This window comes from Chaetura pelagica, unplaced genomic scaffold, assembly GCF_000747805.2.
Source record: "Chaetura pelagica isolate M959 unplaced genomic scaffold, ChaPel_1.0 scaffold49, whole genome shotgun sequence".
NCBI classification, from domain to species: Eukaryota; Metazoa; Chordata; class Aves; order Apodiformes; family Apodidae; genus Chaetura; species Chaetura pelagica.
Window position 1 is genome coordinate 176,297 of NW_009970715.1, and position 13,898 is coordinate 190,194.

At 49.5% G+C, this 13,898-nt stretch overlaps 1 protein-coding gene across 1 annotated transcript; it reads right to left on the reverse strand.

Annotated features, from left to right (window-relative positions):
- Positions 1–237: 237 nt before the first annotated feature.
- YWHAG (tyrosine 3-monooxygenase/tryptophan 5-monooxygenase activation protein, gamma) lies at positions 238–6,829 on the reverse strand. The gene is made up of 2 exons (XM_010006042.1): positions 6,815–6,829; positions 238–1,304 (listed from the first exon to the last, which is right to left on the reverse strand). The coding sequence occupies exons 1-2, from the start codon at positions 6,827–6,829 to the stop codon at positions 648–650; spliced, it is 672 nt and encodes a 223-aa protein (XP_010004344.1). The 3' UTR covers positions 238–647.
- Positions 6,830–13,898: the final 7,069 nt, after the last annotated feature.

Genomic DNA, 13,898 nt, shown 5'->3' on the forward strand with positions numbered 1-13,898 from the left:
AAAATGAAGAGAAAAACTAAAGAGATTGGATGGCCTAAATCTTGAGGCTTTGCAAGCCCCAAATTCTTTAGATTGTTGGGTTTTTTTGTTTAATTCCTTCTCAATCTGGGGACTGCAGAGAAGCCCCGCGGTGCGGTGGGGACACAGGGCACTTGGACTGAAGAAACAAACCCACGAGGCCTTACTGGAACCACAGAACTCCCTTTTTTTTGTTTTGTTTTGTTTAAGCTTTCCTCCTTTTTCTATTTTTTTTTGTGTTCCTTTCCTGAAAAACGAGGGCCATTCCATCCAGGCAAAAAATAAAATAAAATAATCATCTTCAACCCCTTTTATTTTTTTGTTTCCTTTCTAGCAATAAAGTTAAATTAAAGACAGCTCCACTTGTATGAATAATCTACAGAACAGTCCATATGCCAGTGAGGCTGCTATTCCATAACCAGCACAGCCAGCCTGACTTTCTCCACTAGTGGTGTTTTGGCAAAAATGTCAACGAGGCAATCAAAGACAGGTTGTGGGGGGCCTCCTCCCCTGGGAAGGTGACCCCTCCCCCACCCCTGACAACCCCCCCCTCCCCCAACTGGTGGGCAAAAAATAAAGACTGCAGTAGTTAGCATCAGCGTGCGGCTGCCAGTCCATCGAGGGGGGGCTTAGTTGTTGCCTTCTCCGCCGTCGTCGTCTTGCTGATCGCTCGTCCAGAGCGTTAGGTTGTCACGGAGGAGCTGCATGATGAGGGTTGAGTCCTTGTAGGAGTCCTCGTTGAGGGTGTCCAGCTCGGCGATGGCGTCGTCGAAGGCGGTCTTGGCCAGGTGACAGGCCTGCTCCGGGGCGTTCTGGATCTCGTAGTAGAAAACCGAGTAGTTAAGCGCCAGCCCCAGCCGGATGGGGTGGGTGGGCTGCATGTGCTCCTTGCTGATCTCGTGGGCTTCACTATAGGCTTTCTCTGAAGACTCCACCACGGTCGCTCTCTTCTCACCGGTGGCCACCTCGGCCAGGTAGCGGTAATAGTCCCCTTTCATCTTCAGGTAGAAGACTTTGCTCTCGTACTGCGTCTCGCTGCAGTTCTTGATCAGGTAGTTGTCCAGCAGGCTCAGCACATCCTGGCACACGGCCTCCAGCTCCTTCTCGATCTTCTCGCGGTAGGCACGGACCATCTCTATCTTCTTCTCGTTCCCATCCGCAGAGGTCTTCTGCTCAATGCTGCTGATCACCCGCCAGGAGGAGCGCCGCGCCCCCACCACGTTCTTGTAGGCAACAGACAGCAGGTTCCTCTCTTCGTTAGACAGAGGCTCGTTCAGCTCTGTCACCTGCAACGAGAGAGGGAGAGAGAAGAGAGAGACTTGGGTCAAGCCCCAGTCACTTGGCCTTCCCACCACACACCCAGGTGCTCCTGCTCCTCTAACACAGCACAGGAGAAGGCAGCTGGCTCACAAAGTCCTGCTCTGTCATCCAGGATCCACTCCCATTCCAGAGGGAGCCAGCTGGGAAACCACACCATGGGCCTGTCCCCCAGCAAAATGGGTGGCTTGGGGTTTTATTTGTGGAATTCTCCATCTCCTAGGTCAGCGTTCTCCAGAAGGAGAAACATTCCTTAGGAAAGAGATGCCTTTCACCTGCAGGATGAGAGTCAGACCTTGTGATGCAGACAAGAGGAACAGTCAAAGCAAGAGGTGCTCTAGGGTTACGAGCCAGCTGCAGGGATCAACAACACCAGAGCTACAGGGGGCTCATCTTTTCCATCTCCCATAAGCACAGGGCACACTTCCGAGATGCCTGAAGAACACGTTAGATGTTAAAATTACAGCTGCCTAAAGCATCTGTGGAGATAAGGACTTCAAAGCTCACGTGGCAGGAGAATGCTCTTCCCACACAGGATTTTCTCCATGGACGGTAAGAGCGTCAGTGCACAGCACCCTTCTACCTGCCTCACATGCCATGGCAACAGGGATTAAGGTGACATCTCACCAGCAGGCTGCCAAATGCTGCCTCAGGTACTGGGAAACATCACAGTCCATACTGCCATCATCCCAGTCCAGCTCCCATAACCCCACTGAAGCCACCTGGGCAGCTCCCACAGTGACAGTTGGTGGCCACCAACTGCCTCAGGGGCAGCAGGCAGCTTGGGAAGGGCTGGCACCTGCCTTGTCTCCGTGCTGTGCCCCACATGTGGGTCTCTGCAGCAGCCCAGGAGGCTCTGTACAGCCACTCAGCTTGGGGTGGTCACAGCTGACAAGTGGCACTTTGAGCCTGGATATTCACTGTTGTCCCCTGCCCCACCCCAGACACATCACCCTGTCACATACACACCCTGGGCACGGCCACATGGGAAGCAGGCCAGGGAAGCAGGAACCTGTGAGCCACCTCTCTGCAGTCACTGCTCAAAGGATTAGGTCATGGTTTGGACCTGAAAGGTTTCTGCAAATAACTGAGTCATTTTCACAAGGGTTTGCAAGGACAAGGTTTGTTCTGGGTTTAGATAACAACATTTATGGTGGTGATCAGGAGGCCAAGGGCTCATGCTGGAAGGTGTAGGATGGTCCACCCCAGGACCTCATTTGAGTGGCCTGGAATGACTCACCATCACTCATTCATACCATATTGACTTATTCATTCCAGCAACTTCCACTCTGACCTGCAGCTCTCCCTGCAGTTGTTCAGCTCATGTCTGCCCCCAGAAGCTCCAGTGCTCTGCTCCAGCCTCCCTCTACTCCTTCACTTGAGGCAGAGGCAGCAAGAAGGGCCTCCCATTTCCGCTGTTGGGTGGCACTGCTGTTGTGTGGACCTGTGCTGCTCCACAAGATGCTCTACAGCCTGGCAGGGGTACCAGCAAACAGCCCAACTCCACACAACTGCCTTTGTGTCAGCGGGAAGAGAGGGCTGAGGGACCAGGGGAAGGGTGTCAGGTTGAAGAAGGCAGAGTCTCCAGTGACCACCCACAGCTGCCACCGACACAGGACAAGGTGCAGAGGGCAGGGTGCTGAGGCAGCTCTGCTCCCAGCTTTCACATCCCAAGGTAAGCTCCAGGTTCCAGGAGACTAGTCCATATCCCACCTCTCCCAGCCAGGCTACTGATGGCTGTTTCACCCCGGGTTGTGTATGAAATGCTGCTTCCTGCAGAGGGGCTGTCCTGCACACAGCTCCGCCGCAACATGCTCAAATACCCTTGGGAAGTCCTTTTTACACTGCTCCCAAGCTGCCCCATGCCCTAAATTCAGGCCTCTAGTTGTATTTTTACAAGACTTAACTTTGAGATTATTCATTCTTCCCCTCTGACTGAGACCTGCACAAACAGAAATTAAAAGTAAATTAAAGACATCTTTGAAAGACACTAGAACACAATGAAGGCCTCCCCCTGCCCTAGAGCTTTTGAGTTGTCTGACCTTGAAGATATTCAAATCTTCACCAGGTTACTGGGCGTCCTGTCCCATCTAAGTTGCCCTGCTTTAAGTAAGAGAATTGGGACTACAAACATCCAGAAAGTCCAGCCTGACTGAATCTCTTATCATCTAGCTGTAAATGGAGCATCCAAGATGAACAGCCACGCTACAAGAGACACGCAGGCTCCAACAGTGTTTTGTCCTGACAACCACGTGAGCTCCTGCTCTCTCTCTGAGCAGAGACACCAGTTTCATGTGTGGACCAAGCAGGTGACTTCAAAGCTGCCTTGCAGCCAAGTCTGTAGATATTTATCACTGAAGAAAATGGTAGACTTACCTCCTCTCACCAGAAGAGGCTGGAGGACAGATTTATTAAAACTACAGGGAATTTCGTAGGATTAGCTTTGCCATAAACATTTGAAATTTAAAGCTATTAAGGATCAGGGAAGAAAGTTGCCTGTCAAAATCATTTCAACAAACTCACTGACAGAAGGTACACCTGTGGAGAAAGCAGATTCCTCCAGGGAGCTGGTGGGGAACTTATCAAAGCAGAAAGAGATGCTTGTTAACCAGGTAACTGCTTTCCTGCAGTTTCCAGGCTCCCAGGAAGGTAGAGCAGTGCAGAGAAATGAAGGTGCAGCACAGCCAGAAACAGGGCCTACATCCCTCAGCTCTAGGGGTGGGAAGAAGCTGCAGTCCTGCATGTAGGTCAGTTTGCAACTGAGCTGAGAGAGGAAGAAAGGAAAATCATCTGGCACTTGCATTTCCAGCAGGAAGAAAACACAAGGTGCCCAGGACACTGGATATTGGGCAGTAAGAGTATGCTTAGCTGCCCTCATCAGTCACTGGAAGGGGGAAAAAAAACATATCCCAGGTTAATCTGCTGGTGTCTTCTGCCACAACACAGTGCACAGGGCTGCAGCCACCATCGTGCTGCTCTAGCCCACAGCACTGTGTGGGTGGACACCTCCAGCAGAAGACCTCCCAGAAACCACTGCAGCAGTATTTGCCCTGCGGATGCAGGTTTGTGCCTTCCCCGGAATCCTGTCCTGAACCAACCACATGCTGACTCTTCCTCACATTGCAGGATGCCAACACACAACAAGTTCAATCAAGCCAGAGGCTAAACAAGCTCCAATATATTTCATTTATAGCATTGCATTGAGTGCCTCTGATGTAACATCAATAAGGCAACACCCTGCATCAGACCTGGAGCAGATTGGTCACGTTACAAGCCCTTTCAGAAAATGTTTGTTTCCAACATCCAGATTAAGATTACCAGAACCCTCCTTCTTCTTAACCCAGACCTCAGAGGGGTCTCACCTCCCTTAAGGGTAGCACCCTCACATCCAGACCAACCCAGTGAGCATTAGGTCACTTCACACCATGCCCAGCACTGCTACATGGAGTCAGAGACTTCAGATATCCAAAGAAAAACGTTGGTGTGGCATTAAGAGGGCTTGGCAGGAACATAAAGCCATCAGCCTCTGGCTGGAATTCTATCTTCTCTCTGAGAAGCTCAGACATTTTGGAGTTTCACTTCCCTGGTATGACAGCAGTTAAAAGCAGAAACTGCATGGCAAATCTGAGCAACTGTCCGTCCCCATTTCACCCTTATTCCCCTGTAGATAACCAGGGAGGAGGGCAGGAGATGCACAGGGCTGAGATGGAGTCAGGCTTTGCACATGGCATCAACAGCCCAGCACCAAGAGCCAGCTCACACAGCTGGAAACCTGACACATGCCAGTTTGTTCTAGGGGCAAAAAAAGAAAGCCCTTTTTCACTTTTTTCACCTTTCTTTCTGCTTCCTCCCCTTAAACATGGCCAGCCTGCAAGCCCAGCCACAAGACTGGCTCTTCACTGGTGCAGAGCAGCAGGAGACCTCAGCTGCAGTGCCTCACACTTCCCTGCCAGCTGCAGCAATGGCCTTACCTGCAGCAGCTGCCCCCGGGCCCTGTCACACACTGGACACACGTGGCAGGAGCCAGAGCCCTTGCACACTGGGCAGCCCTGTGCTGGGCAGAAGCCCTGCCCAAGGGCAGAAGCAGAGAAGACAACTAACCAGGGAGTGCAGGTCTACACCAGGCTTGGCACAGAGGCACACTCCACCACCTGGTTTGGGGCTGCTGCCAAGTTCCAGTCTCACCAGTTCCTGCAGTCTTTGAGGGTGCAGCATCTGCACCACTGAGACTCCAGTGCCCTGAAGCCACAGGGACAGCCCAAGAGCTCCCATTGGACAAAATCTACTGGAAGTTTAAGGTTTTTACTGTTTGAGAGTCTGAAGGTTTGTAGAAAATCAAAGCTCTCTGACTTGCAACAAAGCTCTTCAGAGGCAGCAGGACCTCAGAGAATGTTCTCCCGATTTCTCTCCTACAGCTGGAGCTGTGACTCAGCACTCTGCCCAGACCCTGGCAGGCTCCTGGCATGCCCAAGGATCCCATTGCAGCCAGGGGAAGGCTCAGCCTCACATGGAGAAACCAGGCAGCATGCAAAACTTTACCTGTCCCTAACATCAAGGTCCATGCTCTCCAAAAGCCTAAGGGTTGAGTCTACTGCACCCTCTTTCCAGAAGCATCCTAACTAGCAGGGGGTTTTGAGACCCACAGGGGAAGTTTTCTCTGAGCTAGCAGCAGGTTAGTTTCCTTATGGGGCTCACTTCAGAACTCTTATTCTCCACCTTGGTAGGTCTGAAGCAATCATTTCTGAGGACATCATGAAGTAATCACTTTCAAGGACCCTTCAGCAGCTGCAAATGGAGATCCATCACAGGAAATTCATTTTACCGGTTCATCCTCAAACACATGGATTTTCACTTAGTTTTATAACTAAGTGGCCACCCATTTATGGCTCCTACCTAGCTTTGATGTCTTATCTTAAAGCATACAGCAGAGCAAGCTGAGCAGACCCAGAGATTCCTCCCTGGGGAATACCATCAACATTTGACAGTTTAGTCCACATTATAAGCCTGAACACTTGCTTTTCTGATTGCCTAGAAGAAATCCCAAGCTCCTGAAGACATTAGGCATCTACAAAGGAGCCAAGCTTTCCTGGAAAGAGACACAACCATGAGAACCTCAAACTGTCCACTGAGAATGCCTTTTGAACATCACCAGAGCTCCTCTTGAAGCAGGAGACAGAACTGCCATCTCATCCTTAGCACTTGTGTTTCCTCTGTTCTATCTACAGCCTCTGCACCATGTAATTAAGTATGTTATCTCTCAACAGAAACCCTTGCAGTTGCCTTGTTCTCCTTCACACGCAGCTTGTTAGTCACACCAAGGCCTGGCCTGAAGGTCCCCTTTTCTGTTTCGTTTCTTAAAAGGCAAATGTGCTTTTGAAACAACATTCTGGCCAGAAGTCCCACCACTGAAATGCTTACTTGGTCTGAAGCCACCAGCAAAGGGAGTAACCAGCATAAAAAACACTTCAAGCTCAAGTACCTGATCAATGTTCATGACTACCTGCAGCAATGTTCATGACTACCTTCCCCCCATCTCCAGCAGCTGTCTCAAGGTGGGACCCTCTCACCTCTCTTCAAGCACCAGCCTGAGAGCCACCACTTTGGATGTGACATGCAAGAGAGACTGCCTGGTTTTTCTGTCCCCATCTCACTGTACATTTAGCTCTGAAGAAATGGCTGCCCTCAAGCACATTAAACTGTCACCATTTCCCAGTGGCTTTATTACAGTCCTGACTAGATGTCACAAACCCTAGGCAAGAACAGCTTCTCCTTGGGCGAGCTGTCCTATGACACCAACACAGCAGTTGGAGACAGGCTTTTCTGAAGCACTGTCCTACTTCAACAGAAGGTAGGCGTGTGTTAAACTAGACCTACATCTAAAATCTTACCAGATTTCACTGGTTTGGGTCTTCTTCCCCCTGTACTCTAGCCTTTTCCCCCACAACACACTTCCAAAGTGGAAGTCACACCATAACTATGTCTCTCCTTGCTGACCCCATCCACTGTCCTCTCTGCTCCTGTTTTATCTCAGCATGGTCAGGGGGATTTTTTTGGCTGCAGGCTAAGCCCTTCCTCTAATCTCAGAGAAGACCAGAAAAGCACAAGAAGGCTGTGGGCAGAAGTTAGTTCCCCAGTAGTGTCTCCCTTGACCTGTTTCAGTTTGAATAATCCTATCCTGGTTCCTGTTTTTCAGCAGCTCTCATCACAGGACAGCGGCTGAGGGTACATGGGATGGTTCTGCCATTACCTTTCAAACTGCTCCAAGTGCATCAAGGACCAGTGTCTGCAAAGCCAGACTGTTTATTGCTCATAGCATAACTGGATATGAGGCTACTCAGGCACTCCAGACACTGATGAGGATTTATGCATGCTCCCAGTTAGCAGCAGCTTTCATCCCACTCTGCTGCCTTCATTATTTAGGGCAACTTTGAACCACCCAAGACAAAGTCTTCAAACTGGGAGCTGTGAAAACCAAGAGCTCATTTATTTCATTGGCCTCTTTAGCTTAACAGCTAAAGACAGAGTGAATTTCACCACACCACAGATGGGTTTGATCCAGCCTTGGAGCTTGCAGCTCTATCCCAGTTTCAGCCTGGCTCTGATGTAATTCAGCAAGAGAAAAAGCAAGATTCAACTACTTGGGTCATTCCTGCATGTAAAAGGTCACAAGGGAACAGAGGAGAGAAAGCCAATGACCACAGCAGAGCTCTGAGCTGTTCCTATTCTGCATCTGGTAGCAGCCTTTCATGTACCACCCCTTATCTGCAGCACTGCAGTCCCAGTATTTGGTCTAACAGCTTGAGCTCCTCCAGCTGCAGAACACCTGGCTGCCTTCGATTGGCCTCACCAGCTTCTCCTGCAGCTCTGGAGATAAGGCAAGCACAGGGAACATCTGCCTGCCTTCCCTATGGGCTTCCAGGCACGTTACTACACCTTGCAACCTGCCATGGCTGGTGAGATGACAGAGGGCAAGCCAAGACACTGCAACAACCAGGTGGAAGAACAACCTCACCTTCCCAGCACAGGCATCACATATGCTCAAGGACACCAGTGTAGAGCTGCAAACCATTCCTGAACTGGAGATGCTCCTCTAGCGGGTGTCAGCTTTGTGAGCCAGTAATTAAAGCCCAAGTTCTTCTTGTCTCCCATATTGGCACCCTGATCCTTGTTAGCCTTCCCAAAAGACACACTACTAAACAAGATGAAAACTCATCATAGGAAAATTAGTTTCACTGTCTTGCTGCCACAGCTGGTTAAAAAACTCTTGGGAAAAATAATCCCTGCTGGTCTAGTGCCTTCCTGCCACCAGATGGAGAAAGCAGCAAGTTGAACCACATCAGTCCCAGCATTTAAGAGGACTGTCACTTAGGGCTCATCACACTAGCTCTGGCAGATGGGACACCAGCACCTTTGCCTGCTAACTACAAAGCAACAGAAGGGCCATCAAGCAATTCCCTCCCCAGGAGATGGCAGCCTGGCAAGCAGCACCTGCCCACTCTTGTGTTTCTGCAACCACCTCAACAGCAGCCCACCATCCTGTTCCCTCACCCAACAGCCTGAAGAGCCCACCTGCCTTGGATTACCCAGCCTGTTCTTTGCTGATACACCTTTTCTCCAAGGGTTCTTCTCATGGAAGGCCAGTGCCACAGCGTGTCACAGCCATGGCAGCTTGGATGTGCTCTTGGGCATGCTGAAGGTTTTTGGAGCTCAGAAGAAAAAGAATGACAATTCAGTGATTTTTATAGGCTCTTCTAGGCTGCATTAAACTTCTCCAGGTGCAAGCTGAAAAGCTCTTGAAGAGTAACTGCAGGTATTTCCTCAACAGCATTTCTGTACAAGTTTAAAAACTTGATTTGTTTCGGTTTTTCTCAAGCATTATTCTTCAGAAAAGTCCATCCACTCACAGGCTTTTTAACTGAAGAAGCCATCCATGGGATGACCACTGGTCATTTCTAGAGCCTTAAGACTTGGTCACCATAGGGGAAGAATGACTTTTTTGTTTTGTTTTCTCTCCAATTTATGACAAAACAAAACCAAGGCAGACAGAGGACTCCAGCACATACACAGGGACACAGTAGATAAATGAACCAAGTTTTATGGGAGGGTGTTTAGTGCTGCTGAGAGCATCAGGTGCTTAAAGACTTACCTCACAGCTTCTGAGAGTACTAATCTGGCTCAGATATTAGTGTTTCCCTGCTCACCTCCAGCCCCACTGCCAGGCACCCTGCCACCAAATCATCGAATCCTTCCTGGAGGTTCAAGTGTCAGGCCAACAAGTCCTTATTCAGGGGCTCAAAATACGACAGGGTTGCACTGCACCCACGACCTCTCTTCAGTTGTATTGAGCAGACAGAGGAGAGATGATGTGCCATGGGCAGGACACTCTGGGACAGCCTGAAAAGCAAGTTCTGGCTGGTGAGCAAGCCTGCTCCTGGGTCTGCCAGGGCAGGATGAACTGGGCAATTCCTGGCTGCTTGCATGGCTTCCTCCTGCATGGAAGAGCCATTGCTACTGCAGTGCTGGCAAGTTGGTGCTCCTGCAGGATGAAATGCCACCATGCAAACAACTCCCTGCAGCTAGCACACAAGTTTTTAACTGCTTCATGTCATTACTCCAAAGTTAAAAGTCTGCTTAACACACATCAAGGCAAGATTCTGGAAAAAGAAAAAAAACAACCAAACAAGTTTTTTGCTCTAGGTCTTCTGGTCTGCAGAGCCTACAGTTTCTTGCAGTGTTTGAAATATGTTTCACCAGATTAAGCAAGAGACTTTCCAGAACACCCAGGTGGACTCCAGCATGCCAGCTCCATGAGAGGTTTAATTTCTGCATCAGCAAGCAAGGTGATTATCCCTCCAGATGTACTTTAACCTCCCACTGCTTCAGGGATTTCAGGCTTGATCTTACATACCTCTAGCAAAGACAATCTTATTTGATTCTTTAAATGAACTTGCAAAACAGAAATTAAAGGTTTTGCTCTGGCAGTTTTCCGGAGCACTGCAGCCAATTTTAAATCATGAGGAGGGTCACTTTACTGTTCCAGATCTGACTGTGGATTTAACTACCCTCGCCAGACTCCATCTAGCTCCTCCCAGCCCTCTTTTGAAGCCCAAGGGGCTGCTACCACAGATTTGATCTCAGCTCATCACAGGTGACAGAGCCCCTCAGGCACTGACACCACCAAACCAAGCTCCCAACTTCAAGGTAATGAAATATTCATCTCATGTAACAAAGCCCAACAGCATAAACAGGCAAAGCTCCAATGCCTTCCTCAGCTGGGTGTAAATCAAAGGCTGTTAATCTTCCCCCCAGTTCTCATTCACTGTTGAATACTAAGCATTAGTCTTTCACAGGCACAGATCTCCTACAGCAGTTCTCGAGTGTATCAGTTAGCACAGAGCACAGCAACAGCTTCTGCAACTGCTATTAATAAACTTGATGCTGCAGAGCAGCACCACTGTCCAAACAACGTGTCCATCAGCAGCCTCATTAATGCTGAAGCTGAGACCTCTTGCTGGTATTTTTCTAGAGCCTTGCTGAAACCATCTTTAGAGAGGAATCAGCAGCATAGTGACATGCCAAGAAGCTTTGCCTGGTACGTAAGCAAAGATCCCTCCCAAGCAAGCCAACCCATCCAGTAAGATCAGAGGGAATTTGCAAACAATTAAGGAATGTTTTGTACTTTGAGGCCCTTGTGTTCATCCAAGCACAGCTGCCTCCAACACCCATCGACTGATTCAATTCTGACATCTCCTTTATAGAAGCAAAACATTAAATCCTCTAATCCCTAATCTCAGGATCACTTTAAGGGAATCTCATGCCATCATCAGTGACATGTTCTCTAGTTACTTTCCTACTGCTATTAACTAATGCACTGCCCTTGGTCACTAGATGACTGGTTTTGGTCCAAAAAACAGGTTTGTTTAATACCTAACTGAGCATATGCTGGGTCATTCCTGAGATGTGACCAAATCTGGTTTAGCAGAGAAAAACCTGCATCTGGGGTAGGTTAGTACCTCAGCAGACAAAGGCTTTTGTTTCTCCAGCTACACGAGGGCATTGCTTTTGAGAGACTCGTCTCACCTGGGTTTTCTGCAGCCCAAGAACTGCTGCCTCATCACTTCAGCTTCATTTTCCAGAATTTACCGTTTCTGAGTGTTTCCAGACCCCACCAAGCAAACCAGCACTGCAACCAGGGGAAGACTCCTGGGTGAATGCCAAACCCTGGGCTCCAGCAGCCCCAGCAGCTCCCAGAGTTCAGCCCACTGAAGGGGCTGCAGAGGCACAGCAGCTCAGGATCACTGTCATTGTGCACTAGGAGAAGCTGGACAAAGCCATCCTGCTGCCCAGCTCCTCCCTGAGGCAAGTTTCCCACCCAGAGCCACGGGGAGGAGTCCAATACCTCACACCCTGGAGAGAGGCGTCAGACCTCTAATTTAAAAAAAGAAATTAAGGAACAGAATGAGTCCTTTTGTCACCATTTTCCTTCATTTTAGGATGAGAGGATGGACTTTGTTCATTTGCTCAAGCAGCCAGGGGAAGGAACAGGAGAAAGCTGGCTGTGACAGCACTGTCTGTGCCCAGCCAAGGAGATGCCAAACCACCAAGTTACACAACCCCCCCAGCTTGCTGCCTGGGGGCTGCATCCTTCCCCTTTCCTGCTCCAGACTGAGTGCAGATTTGTGAAGTCCCCTACATGCTGCTCAAAGCTTGCTCTGCTTTGGAGGGAGGAAGGTGTGAGAAGGCAGAAGCAGAGCCCAGAAGGGATCCCAGCAACACACTGCCCACATCCCACAGGAGAACATGGCCATGCTCCCTCACAGCCTCACACACCTTGAGGAGCTTCCACCACCCACGTGTAAATACACAGTGCAAGCCATGGGCTGGCTTTCCACAAAGACATTTTGTCTCCATGGAGGAATAAGTGCTCCCCCATCTACAAAGACTCCAAGCTGCACAAGGAGAGCCTGGCAGCCAGCAGCCATGACAGAGTATTTTATCTAACTGCCACCAACACGAAACCAGCCATGACCATTTATCTGAACAGCAGCCTCCATCAAGCTGAAGGTTTCAGAGGCTGAAAGACAAAACCACCGTATCTTTACCAGTAGAGACAAATTCACAGGTACTTCCTCTTCATTTCAGCAGGTGCTAAAATGGGTTTCCAAGCTATCACTTTCAGCCTTCCAGAAATAAATAAGGAAGGCCTGGACAGCAAAGGACAGAGGGACTAAGGTGGCTCCCAACCAGTTAGCACAAAAATACTCGTAGCAGCATTAGCTTTGGAAAAAGCTACCTGGAGCTGCAGAGCACTGAAGTGTAGAAGAACACCTAGAGGCATCAAGGGTGCCCCAGCTGTCCAGAGACAACCAAAGCCCTGCATCACAGCTTTGCTATGGTGAAGTGGAAGATGATGCCTGTATACTATCAAGATTGTCAATGGAGAAATGCTTGGGAAGCCAGGCATATCCCATTTCATGCTTTGTACTGCAGTTATTCCAGTATGCATTCATATTCCACTGGCAGCCACAGGTCAGGAGGAAGAACTGGGCAGAAAAGCAGAAGGCAGCTTCAGTTCTGCAGAGTCCTAAATGACTACTGAGGAAAGGCTCCCTCGGGTCAGTCCATAGGCATTTTCTAACCCCCCTCTTCCTCTGTAGCTGCCTCTAACAGCCTGGTGTCTGGTTGGGACACACAGAGCAGCTCACTCTAGTCTGAACCAGCCCAACAGTCTTTTTTGCTCCTCCCTGCCAGACTGGTGCTGAGGTCCCAACACACTGCCCACCTCTGCCAAGGGAGAGAAACAGCACCAAGGAGTCCAGCAGTGCTCCATGTTCAAGGACACGTCTAAGCTCAGTCAAAATCACTTCCCAAGAACCAGTTGGTTACTCAAGCATTGGCAGCTGGACACACAAAAGCTTGGATTAGTCTTCCTAAAGATGTACCCTTCCACACAATGTTCTATGTGTTTGTTTGCATGTGGTTTACGTGGCATGAAGCTGCTCAAAACAGAAGCTGAAGAGTTCAGTTGTAGAGTTTGTGCATTACAACCTGCCAGATGTGTCACTGTCCATAGAGGTTTCTCCAGATGTAGATAATGACTACCACTCTCCTCTCTCAGCCTCTGTCAGCTGCACCCTGACATTTTTTCTTGTGTCCTCAGGAGTCACAGTGAGCAGGAGATCAATTCTTAACTGCATCAGAATGGTGTATGTGACAAGCACATCCCATCTGTCCTGGTGCAGCATGGCATGAAGATCTGCATGCTCAGTGCCCACCCTACCCAAATCTGAAGTTCCACAACACTCACGTTGACCAGCAGGCATGTGCTCACCTATATTGTCCCAGAGCGTGTACCAAACCCAAGCAAGCACAAATTCTTCAGAGATTTCAGACAGAAGAATATATCCAAGGGTAAGCAACTGCTCACCAGTAGAACCACACCCTGAGCACACAAGCTGACAAAGCTCCCAGCAAGCCCATTTAGCACTTGCAGAGTCCTCTTACTGGCACAGCTTAAACCCACCTGGATGGCACAAACCACCCCCTCCTGCCATTTCAGCAGG